The sequence below is a fragment of the Gadus morhua genome, chromosome 20 (genome assembly GCF_902167405.1).
Source record: "Gadus morhua chromosome 20, gadMor3.0, whole genome shotgun sequence".
Taxonomy (NCBI): domain Eukaryota; kingdom Metazoa; phylum Chordata; class Actinopteri; order Gadiformes; family Gadidae; genus Gadus; species Gadus morhua.
Window position 1 is genome coordinate 2,627,548 of NC_044067.1, and position 11,801 is coordinate 2,639,348.

General features: G+C 52.4%; 1 protein-coding gene across 1 annotated transcript; it reads right to left on the bottom strand.

Moving 5' to 3' along the window:
- Positions 1-1,140: 1,140 nt before the first annotated feature.
- Positions 1,141-11,718, bottom strand: fancb (FA complementation group B). Its single transcript, XM_030344364.1, has 8 exons — positions 10,049-11,718; positions 9,600-9,764; positions 9,405-9,494; positions 9,046-9,174; positions 7,522-7,703; positions 5,239-5,690; positions 4,281-4,512; positions 1,141-2,595 (listed from the first exon to the last, which is right to left on the bottom strand). The coding sequence occupies exons 1-8, from the start codon at positions 10,994-10,996 to the stop codon at positions 2,187-2,189; spliced, it is 2,607 nt and encodes an 868-aa protein (XP_030200224.1). The 5' UTR covers positions 10,997-11,718; the 3' UTR covers positions 1,141-2,186.
- Between the last annotated feature and the right edge of the window lie 83 nt (positions 11,719-11,801).

The window sequence follows — 11,801 nt, forward strand, 5'->3', positions numbered from 1 at the left end:
GTATGAGGGAAGCCTGTGAAGGCTGTGTGCGTGCGTTCGTGCCTGTGTGTTTGTGTTAAGTCTCTGTGTGTGTGTGTGTGTGTGTGTGTGAAGACTATGTATGCGTGTGTGTGAAGACTGTGTGTGTAAGTGTGAAGTCTGTGTGCGTGCGTTTGTGTGAAGTCTGTGCGTGCGTGTGAAGTCTATGTGCGTGTGAAGTCTGTGTGTGTGTGTCTCGTTCCACTAACCCGCTATACACCCGAGTCTTCTGAGGCTGCGGTGAAACAGGAAAGGTCCCTGGTTTGTATAAATAGTCTTGGTGGGATTAGAGTGGTTTTATATTTATGATAGCGTCTCTGATATAATTACTGCTACCAAGGAAACACAGACCAAACTAAATGGATTGTTGTGATCAGTAGGTCTGGAGGTAATGCGTTTATTTTGGGGTCTATTGATCCACGGGGATTTGAATAATTGGGATGGCGTTTGGAAATTAGTAATCTATGAGACACACGTCTGGCTGACGGAATGGTGCGGGGAATTAAAGGGTTTCACTGTACAGTGGGCTGAGAGCGAGAGACAGAATGAGGAAGATCAGGTCAGCAGCTGATGCGGAGGAAGTGAAACCGAGGGAGAGAACGACAGCCGTGTGATAGGAGGCCGATATTTTAAAGAAGTAAGATAACATATTGCAAATCTGTCTCAGGTTGGCAACTCTTTGATGGAAAAGCCAACTTGAGTAAACATTCTGACAACCTTTTTATTAAAGTCTAGTCTACTCTAAATATATAAAACATACTGTTTACATAAATATGTTTTGACTAAGAAATTGGGAACAATGTCAGAGGTCTGTGTTTATGAATCTGTGGAATTTGAAAGGGTAGAAAAAGGGTCCACACCTTCTGTGTGACCATCGCAACGAGCATTTCACCAGAACCATTTACCGACTGGAATAAAACAGTCAGCAGTACCTCGTCAGAACCCAAAGTACCCGGGGTCTTCACCATCTCCCTCTTCTGTTGATTCCAGTCCCTGGAGCAAACATGATTCTGATGCTTGAGGTCTGTGCAGTGAGATAGAGTTCTCCCGGAGAACACATGTAAACAACAGGTCCTGGAGAACCGAGAAGAGCGGGAGAAACGTGTGACAAGACACAAGAGGCAAACTCGGGCACCTGTCTCTTTATTTCTGTATTCAAGGTTTTAAGGCTACGGGTTCACAAAGGAAAGAGCTTTAAATACCAGCACTTACGGCCGCGGCGTGGGACGCAGAATATCTGAGTTTGTTGTTGTTGTCTTGTTGTTTCTAAGACATTTAACAGAGTTACGGCCGAGCCCTGAGTGAGAGGTGGTGCTAAAAGCTTTCACCGTTAGCTGAAGCCGAGAGCGGCCGTTGGGGGCTGTGGCTCTACGGTGGAACTCACGGCTCGACATCAGCGAGGTTCCAACAGCGACAAACAGCAGGGTTTCAGCTGTGTCACACACACACACACACACACACACACACACACACACACACACACACACACACACACACACACACACACACACACACACACACACACACACACACACACACACACACACACACACACACACACGATGAGCCCGCTATCAGATTTGGGACCTGGAATCCAACAGTTTCGAGGCTTTAGGACCCGGGGGGGGTCCCCATGGGCGACTGGGTTGATCTGCTGCACACACCCCCAGCCAACAGGAGGGGGGGGGGGGACATGTGTGTGCGTGTTTAGGAAGGGGGGGGTCCCAAGAGGAGGTCTAAAAGGCTAGGCACACACTGGCACATCGGCTCTGGGGGGGACACATTGACCGTATCCTCAGCCAATGACATAAAACACACATTTGCTTTTCGTTCTCTGAGAAGTCCAATGTGCCTCAGTTACCAGAGGCTCAATATTTCTGTCAGGGTTCACCATGAGCACAACACATCCTCTCGGGTATCAAAGAGGGTTTATTCGGAGGAGAAGGAGGAGCCGATCGCATGTATCACCCGCCCCCACTGATCCACAACAACAGCCTCTCAGGTTTGGGCGTGGCCGCCGTCTCTGTGGGCGTGGCCACGGTCTCTGTGGGCGTGGCCACCGTCTCTCCGTGGGCGTGGCCACAGTCTCCCCGGGCGTGGCCGCCGTCTCCCCGGGCGTGGCCGCCGTCTCCCCGGGCGTGGCCGCCGTCTCCCCGGGCGTGGCCGTTCTACCGCCGCAGCGCCGGGTCACATGACCCCGTCCGGCCCAGCAGCAGAGCCGCCACGTCGGCCCGCCGCTGCACCTCACACAGCCCCCGGGTCAGGCCGCAGTACCGCGCCGCGTCCACCAGGGGGCTGAGCCGCCGCCGGCTCCGCCCCAGCTCCTCCTCCCACTCCCGCCTGCGCCGCCCGCGCTCCTCCTCCTCAGGGGGGTCGTCTGGGGGCCCCGGCCTCTCCTCCTCCTCACCACTCAGCAGGGACGAGGCGCCCCCCCTCAGCAGGAGGGCCTCTGCCTCCAGGGCGAGGGCCAGGGCCCGGGGCCCCGCTTGGGGCTCGGGGTCCCCCAGGAGCCGCACGCTGCAGGATGCCAGCAGGAAGCCACAGAGCCGCTCCAGGAACTGCAGCGCCTGCAGCCGGCTAGGTGACGGGGGGACGGGACAGAGAGGTGAGGAGAGAGTCGGGGGGGGGGGGATTGAGATATTTTGCCTTTCTGCAAAATGTATTGCGGGATAAAATCCTTTTTTTTTTTTTTTATGAAATAATAATATAATATATAATAATATTCATCATTGTATAATGATGTGGTTTTGTCGCGCTCTACCCTCACTGTACAGAGTTTTGTGGTGGCGAATTAAATGGGGAGATAAGTTAGTCGTGTGACGTTTTGTCGTGGCAATGATTGCAAGGCACTCTCGACACAGCACCTGTTTTTGGTCATCGTGGTCTTTGCTGTAACCAAGATAATTCCATACAACTGACGTTGTTGTTGTTCTCTTGGGAATTGAATCTATTTGCTGGCTCATTTTGAAGTATTGATCTACGACTGCTTTGGTTGTCTGATAATAAACTGATCAACAACGTCGGTGATTGATGGTTCACTGTGCATGTCCCTCCCTAGCATCGAACTCTCTTGTTGATCAGTCATTGTTATTTAAAAAATATATATATATAATTTTTTCTTCTTCATATCAAACGTCCAGCAATACGATTATCACACATGCTCGTATCACGATTTCATTCCAAAAACGATTTATCGCGCAGCCCTATGTGGGACCTCGAAAAGTAGGTTATACCTTGAGATGGTTTTCTTCGCTAACAGCTAATTTACGATAAAACAAGTCATGTTTTTCGGAATCCGCATTGAATACTTTCCCTTTAATTCCTACTTGAACGATGCAGTCTTCTGCCCAGGAGACCTGATTCACCTTGAGGTATTAAGTCCTACCAGCAGAAGTCTTTGCCCGACTCAAAGCTAAACCAGGGCCGGGATGTACAACCAACCCATTTGTCTTAGATGTCTCTTGGTATAGGGCTGTAATCGTATTACGGGTGAATATTGATTCTACACGTCATTACAATTTTCATTATTATAAAGGATACCAAACAAATGGGCATAATCCCGTTCTAACCTTTGGTGTGTATAGTTTACCCTTTCTCAAGAACCCATGCATGTGAACTCAGGGCAAGAGTTTATTTGTACGATGTAATTAAAGAACGAATAGCCAGTCCCTCCACTATGCACCGCAGAGTATTACTAAAGAGCAACTCCTCGCCTTCGAATTAGTTGCCAAATTTGTTTTGCTAAATGAGTTACAGACGTGGATTGACGGGAACGCATAAGGGCTAATAAATAATTCATACTCATTCAAGACAATTCAGAAAGCCCCATTGGTCGTGCTTCGTCTCCCCTGGTTTACCGTCAGAACCAAAACACAGACGCACAATTAAGTGCATATTGGACTCTGCAATTAGCAAATTGTGAACGGTCGTAATTAATGCATAATAAAACCCATTCGATTTCGTACGCCCATGACTTGAAACCAAATGACCAAGCACAACTCTGCAACACGCCCTCCGAAACATCACTGCCGAGCTGTTGAGGGCCGTAGAATCCCGTGTGTCCATGAGGAATATCTACCGCTATAAATATACGTCACAAAGCCCAGTGGCATGTTTAAAGACCGTCCGTTAGTTGCAATAAATAAATCTAATTTCGTCCTAGTCAAATTGTCGTCGTACTCATGACAGCGCTACACCAACCCGTCATCAACAGTCCTTTATGCGTCAACCCCGCCCCCAATACCATCTTACTGTCCAATCACCTGCCGTGTACCGAGAGCTCCCCCCGGAACGGGGAGGCGGGGCTCCAGCGGAGCAACATGGCGGCCGCCGCTCCCCGGGGGTGGGTCACCAGGTACCGAGGGTTGACCTTTGACCTGGTGCAGCAGGCGGCCTTCTGCATCCAGTCCTCCATGTCGCCCAGGCTGTGATGGGGGGAGTCCAGCAGGAAGAGCCAGCGGTCCAGCACCGACAGCGCACTCAGCAGGCCCTCCTCTGGGGGGTGGGGGGAAGAGAGAGGCTGTTGGGGGCACTTAGAGGTGTTGGAGACAGGGGTCTGCAGGGAGCTGACCGCACGATGGTACCGACGTTTTGGATTTTTGGATACAGGATGGATTCTGTAAATACTGAAATTCTGTAAATACGAAATACGATAAAGACGATTTTTTTGTGGGTTGATGTATACAGAGCAAACAGGAAGGAGTTAACGCAAATAACCGATAGGTTGGACACTGTAGCGCCCTCTGTAGGACGGAACCATGGGTTCCCTTTAGATTACATTAATGCTTCGGACTTAAAAACATAAATAACAACAACCAAGAGAGAGTGTAGTCTGAAGGGAGATCTACCTTGGAAAAACTAAACGGAGGCTCTTCAAGTTAACAGGAAATCGACAGGGAGTTCCCCATTGTGTTTTAAAGGTCAAACAGTGAAGGCTTTCCTTGAACAACGAGGAACTTGCCCACTGGAGACTCTCTGATGTCGGCATTGTTGCATATAGGGAGAAAAAACCTCTTCATATAGTCACTGAAATTGTCAGAAAATATAAATATTCGACACATATAACAGTGGGACAGATTACTACAGGATGACGCTTCCCTGACCGATGTTTCAACTGCGAAAATATAAGCGACATTTTTCAATCATGTGAACTATAAAAACGTGATCATCCAAAACAGCGTTTCAATAAAGTTTTGACCACAGCCCATCGCCCCGCCTTACCCGTGGCGAGGGCGGGGTCGGTCAGCGCGCCGCCGTGGAAGTCCGTCCGGATATCCAGGGTCACCTGACCGCACTGGAGGGCCGCCTGCACCGGTCTCTCCCCGGGGGCGGTCTCTCTCCTGAGAGCTGGTCTCCCCGCGGGGGTCGCCTCTCCCCGGACGTACCGGAGCGTGACCGGGCACTTGACCCGGCCCCGGGTCAGCAGAGACGTCAGCCGGGTCGCCGCGGTAACGGCCAGCCGCCGCGGCGACCCGGGGGCGCTGCGGTCGGGTCCGTCGTCGGGGTCCGCCTTGCCCCTCTTGGCCGCGGGCCCCGGGGGGGGGGAGGAGGAGGGGGGGGAGGAGGAGGAGGGGGAGGGGAGCGGGAACACTTGGCTGCGGGTCTGGAGGGCTGTGGGCGCCGAGCCGTGGCCGGCGTTTGTCAGGAGGGATAAACTCACACAGTCCACTGGGCTGGAACAACACAGAGAGGGGGAGAAATAAATAACACGTCGCTAACAATCACATGCTGGGCGCCCGGGAGGATGGCTTCGCTGGTGGGAATCGATTACAGGGAGGAGGGGGGGGGGGGTGATGGAGAGGGGAGAGGGGAGGGGGAAGAGGGAGGGGGGGAGGGAGGGAGGGAAACAGAGAGAGAGAGACAGAGAGACAGAGAGATAGACAGAGAGAGATAGAGAGTGAGAATATGTTTCAGTGAGTCGAGGTAGTGGTTTCGTTGCAACAAAGCCAGCCCCAGTCTGCCTGGACTACACCAGTGACACTAAAAACACCCACACACACGCCCACGTAAACCGACAGACACTGACACGCACACACACAGTCGTCCCCCCCCCCGCGCCAGAACAGAAGCGTTCTCCCCAGGTTCTTCAGCTGGAGCGAGAGAGGGAGCGAACAGGGGGGGGGGGGGACGGAGACACCGAGAATCTGATTGTTTCTCGGGGCTCCGAGGGGTTATTTGATAAACGCGTTGCCATGGTGACCACCTGGTGGTGGCGGCGGGCGGGCAGCAGCCCGACATGACGGGGAGACTAAAGACAACAGGGCGGCGGCATTAAAAACACAGAGCCGGCAAACAAACAAGAGAGCGCCTTTTAATCAGACGCTGTGAACACGTCGGGCCTGGCCTCCCTCCGTTTGATAACGGGAAGAGACCCCCACGCAGCGAAGTAATAAGACCGCCGGTTCCGTCGTGTGACAAACACGCGGCTGGGCTCCCCAGGGGGTGAGGACAGAGAGCTTCCAACGACATACGGCCACACTACGATCATACTGACGGTGTTAGTGAGAGTGAGGCAGGCCAGCTGGCTCGTGTGTGTTTAATGGATCGTATCTCAGAAAGCTGCTGCCTCCGACTTGGGGAACTGCACATGTAGTAAATGGTAAATGGACTGCGTTTACACAGAGCTTTTCTAACAGGTGGCCACTCAGAACGCTTTGCAATATTGCCCAACGTTCACCCATTCATACACACATTCACACACCGACGGTGGAGTAGACCATGCAAGGCGACAGCCAGCTCGTCGGGAGCAGTCAGGGTGAGGCGTCTCGCTCAGGGACACCTCGACACTCGGCAAGGAGGAGCCGGGGATCGAACTAGCAACCTTCCGGTTACCAGCCAACCCGCTCTACCTCCTGAGCCACATGCCGCTCTGAGTCAGCCAGACTGAAGCTGTGTTCAAAAAAGGTCCCTATCACGGATATAGTGCACTATATAGGGTGCTCGCCATTTTGCAGTGGGGTTCGAATTCTCAGTGGTTAATTTCATGCACCATATAGTGGACCTAAAATACCCCAAATTTGAGTGTACGATGTTCCCTACATGTTACTCCCGTATACCACAATGCAATGAGGTCGGGTTTTTCCAGAGGAGAAGAAGAAGCTGAATAACCGCGAAAACAAATACATTTAATGATGGAGTCTACGGCTTTCGTTTAGAATTGTCAACAATTTATTTGGGATTTAACATCGAAAATGTAACATTCAAAATTAATTAAAAAAAACCTTGATCAAGGAAATCTAACCTCAACATCAAAACAACCTCCAGCTTTCCTCGTGAGTGCCCGGTTTGTTTACATGATCTGGGCGCATCTGTCTGCGTCACACAAATACCCGGCGCATTTACTGACGTAAATAACGTTTAGAAATGTGCAGCGTAGTGTCCGAATTCTCGTTTGTTCGTTCCCTATATAGTGCACTATATCATGAACACTATTTAGGGAATAGTGAGTGAGTGAATAGGGAACGATTTCGAACACGGCTAGAGTGTCGTCCACACGGGCCTTACCTAGAGCCGTCCACCGTCACCATGGCGCCCACCACCAGGTGGTCGTCAACGAAGCGATGCCACAGCCTTTCCAGCCGGGGTCCGGAGGACATCACCTGACCCTCCGGAGAATCCACCTGCATCTCCTCGTCACAGACCTCCTCTGCTTCAGCCTCCTCGTCCCACAGAGAGAACAGGCCCTCCTGGAGAGAGAGAGAGACAGAGAGAGAGAGAGAGAGAGAGACAAGAGACAGAGAGAGACACACAGGGAGAGAGAGAGAGAGAGAGAGAGAGAGAGAGAGAGAGAGAGAGAGAGAGAGAGAGAGAGAGAGAGAGACAGACGGAGAGAGACAGACAGAGAGACAGAGAGAGACACACAGGGAGAGAGAGAGAAAGACAGAGAGAGAGACACACAGGGAGAGAGAGAGAGAGAGAGAGAGAGAGAGAGAGAGAGAGAGAGAGAGAGAGAGAGAGAGAGAGAGAGAGAGACAGACGGAGAGAGACAGACAGAGAGACAGAGAGAGACACACAGGGAGAGAGAGAGAAAGACAGAGAGAGAGACACACAGGGAGAGAGAGAGAGAGAGAGAGAGAGAGAGAGAGAGAGAGAGAGAGAGAGAGAGAGAGAGAGAGAGAGAGAGAGAGAGAGAGAGAGAGAGAGAGAGAGAGAGAGAGAGAGAGAGAGAGAGAGAGAGAGACAGACAGAGAGGGATCAAAGAAAGAAAGAGAAAGAGACAAAAACAGACAGAGACAGAGAGAGAGAGGAAGAGACAGAGAGAGACGGAGACAAAAACAGAGAGAGAGAGAGACACACAGACAGACAGACAGAGATGAAGAGAGACAGAGACACACTAGGCTATAACCATCCACTTCCTTGCATCACATGAATCCCAGAACACCCACACATTTAATTCCCTTCAGTTTTGTCCTTTTGCGTTTCAGTAAATACATCTGCTTTTGCACTTCAGCTTTGAAGCAGCACTTCAGTACCAACGGCGCCATCACAAACACCAAGTGCTCCATGAGAGGCCAGCCGAGGTTAATGGCGCAGTGAGATGTTACTGTACTGCCTGAACGGACAGGCTGGCAGTGGGCCTTAATTAGGGAGAGCTGAACGGCCACACAGTCCCAGGTGTCCTCATGAATATTCAGAACCCGCTAAGGAGCCGTTCCAAACAGCTGCTTAAAGCGATCTCTTACTTGGACTCTGACAAACGCCACCCTGGTTGTTTTCTCAGAATAAAAAGGCGGTTTGATCCTTAATCGGGCCGTGTTTGTTCAACACAATGCCCGGAGGTGTAGGAGCCAGGGCTGTACCGACACACACTAGACCTGCTCAGGGTGTGTGAGCCAGGGCTGTACCGACACACACTGGACCTGCTCAGGGTGGATGAGCCAGGGCTGTACCGACACACACTGGACCTGCTCAGGGTGTGTGAGCCAGGGCTGTACCGACACACACTGGACCTGCTCAGGGTCTGTGAGCCAGGGCTGTACCGACACACACTGGACCTGCTCAGGGTGTGTGAGCCAGGGCTGTGTGTACCTGCTCAGGGGGCGTGAGGATCGTCTCCCTCCCAGAGACCATGTCTGAGAGGGCCTGGAGGGCCTGCAGGAGGACCCTCTGCTTCAGCCGCTCGTCGCTCCGGAGGGCCTGGACCACCGACAGACCACTCTGCAGACACACACACACACACACGCAGATACACCCACACACACACAAGCACACACGTCAAGTACACACAAACATCCATGCGCGCACGCACACACATACAGAGACGCACGCATTCAAGCACAGAATCTGACTCACAGCAAGTTTAAGGATGAAGTATGTCACAATAATGACACAAAAACAACACAATACAACACAACCATACAACAACAGCAAGAGGCGTGTGTCTCCACCTGGAGCCTTGACTCCAGAGCCTGGAAGGTGAGCAGGTGGTTGTGTCCCGCGGGGAGAGACGCAGACCCCTCCCTGTTCTTCTGACCGCTCTACAAGGGAAACACACACGACACTAACCTGAGACCAAACACACACACGTCTCCCGTACACACACTCAGCGTGACGTGATGCCACATGATGACCTGCGACCTCACCGATAAGGAGATGCCACAGAGGTCTGTGAGGAGGAACCTCTCGAACGGACGTCCCGTCCCGTCCTCCTCCTCCTCCTCCTCAAACACCAACAGCAGCTGCTCCGTCCCGCAGCCCAGGAAGTCCTCCACATGGACGGAGCGCACCAGGGACCAACGGGCTGCCACCTAGGAGAACGACAGTCCGCCGGCCAATCACATGGTCAATGGTAACTTAGAGAATCGCACATTCACACACCGACGGCGGTGTCAGCCCCGCAGGGCGACAGCCAGCTCGTCGGGAGCAGTCAGGGCGAGGCGTCTCGCTCAGGGACACCTCGACACTCGGTTAGGAGGAGCCGGGGATCGAACTAGCAACCTTCCGGTTACCAGCCGACCCGCTCTACCTCGTGAGCCACATTCCACCGGTAAGGTGTGGGGACCCCTGACCTGACGTTAGAGGGGCACCCTACCTGGAAGGCGTCCTCCCAGACCGCGGCGACGTGGCCCTGGTCGAAGGAGACCGCGAACAGGCGTCCGTTCCTCCCGGTGTCGGCCACACGGAGGTCCTCGGGGGCGTCGAAGGGGAGCGGGCAGACGTCTCGGGGAACGCCGTCCTCGAAGCGGACCAGCTGCTTCTCAGAGGTCGCCGCGACGACCGATGACCCGGTCGGCACGCCGCCCTCGGCGTCAGCCCGGAGCACCAGGAGGGACCGGGTGATGGGGAGGTAGGCGCGGGGTAGCATCACGCTGGGGTCAAACAGCTCCGCCCTCCCCAGCAGACAGCCATGGCCCTGGCTCGGTGTTTGGTGTCCTGATATTTCCGTTGTGGAGAAGCCCTTCTGGAACTGATCGGCCATCGGCCCAAGTACGAATACATCCCCTTTGTGAAGAGGTAGCAGTCCAATCAGAGGACGGGACAGACAGGCGTGTGTCGGTCTGACCACTCCTACGTCACGTCCCTCCTGTACACAAGCGGAGAAGCCCACCCCTGCACGGGTCCACCACACTACCGGGCCGTGCATGATGTGCACCTTCTCGCTCAGCTGGTAGGGCAGTTTAAACGTCATCTTTGTGTCCTGTTTCATAGCGCTGTTGAGGGAGAGGAGGATATAGGTGTAGCTTCCCTCTTTATTGCCCTTCTTCAGCAAAATAAACGGGCTACTGACTCTTGTCTGCAGGTCGTAGACACACGCACATGTTACAATGTTCAGATCTGCAGCACGCTTTTTGTATAGGACACGCACGTCATCCGCAGCCAGGAAAGAGTTCTGCTCTGTGTTGAACTTGAGGCTGCGGAACGATATCTCGGATGCATTGCTTTCACCACCACGCCTGCATTGCAATGAACCAAACCTTCCGCAGAAGGACAGGAGATAACACGCACGTCCCCGTGCGTTCCTGGTCTCTATATCCATCATACCGCTTTGGGACAGTTACTACTACTTCTCAAATTGGTGAAAAGCGAGCATAATATCGACAAGGTATTAACTGGTGCGATGACAGAAAACGCTAAAAACTAACCGGCAGAACCATGAATTACACTTTCTGAACCCGTCCAGAGTCTGGACGCTCACGCGCAAAAGTTGAACAAGCCGGCGGATGACGCGCCTGGCGCCAAGCTGACTTGAGCGCTTCCTGTAACGCAGAAGTGCATGCTGGGTGATCGTTTGTTATTCACGCGTAGTAGCGTTATTTGAGTCAGCAGCCACCATACACATACAGAGATAGAATCCGCGTTGTACGTCAACGCACCCGCCATATTGGGGAGGCACAGAATGGCCCGTGAACCAATGCGAGTGAACGGCCGAGCCGCGGATTTTAATCGACAAAAGGCACTTTAGTTTACATTTCTCAATCGATTTCATTGAGTCGTTTTTATTCAAGGATATGTGATCTATGTGAAGCACAGAAATATAAATACAAAAATAAAATAAATAATATTTTATATGAACATATATATCATGAATGAATATAAATATATACACGCCTCATTGAAATATGTTTAGAAATGTAAACGTTATAGTGTTTCTTAGCCAGAGTACAAACAGCTCCCCCGTTGGATTTGCCTAAAGGCCAGTCTTGACCTCTCCAATATGGCGGCGTCGTTGACGTGTCTCCGCAACGGGTCAAAGCTGTCAATCCAGCGTCTATGTCAACATTTCTATGGTAGCTACTACAGTCTACATTTCTATATCATGTCTTGAGTAACAAAAAGTTTGCATG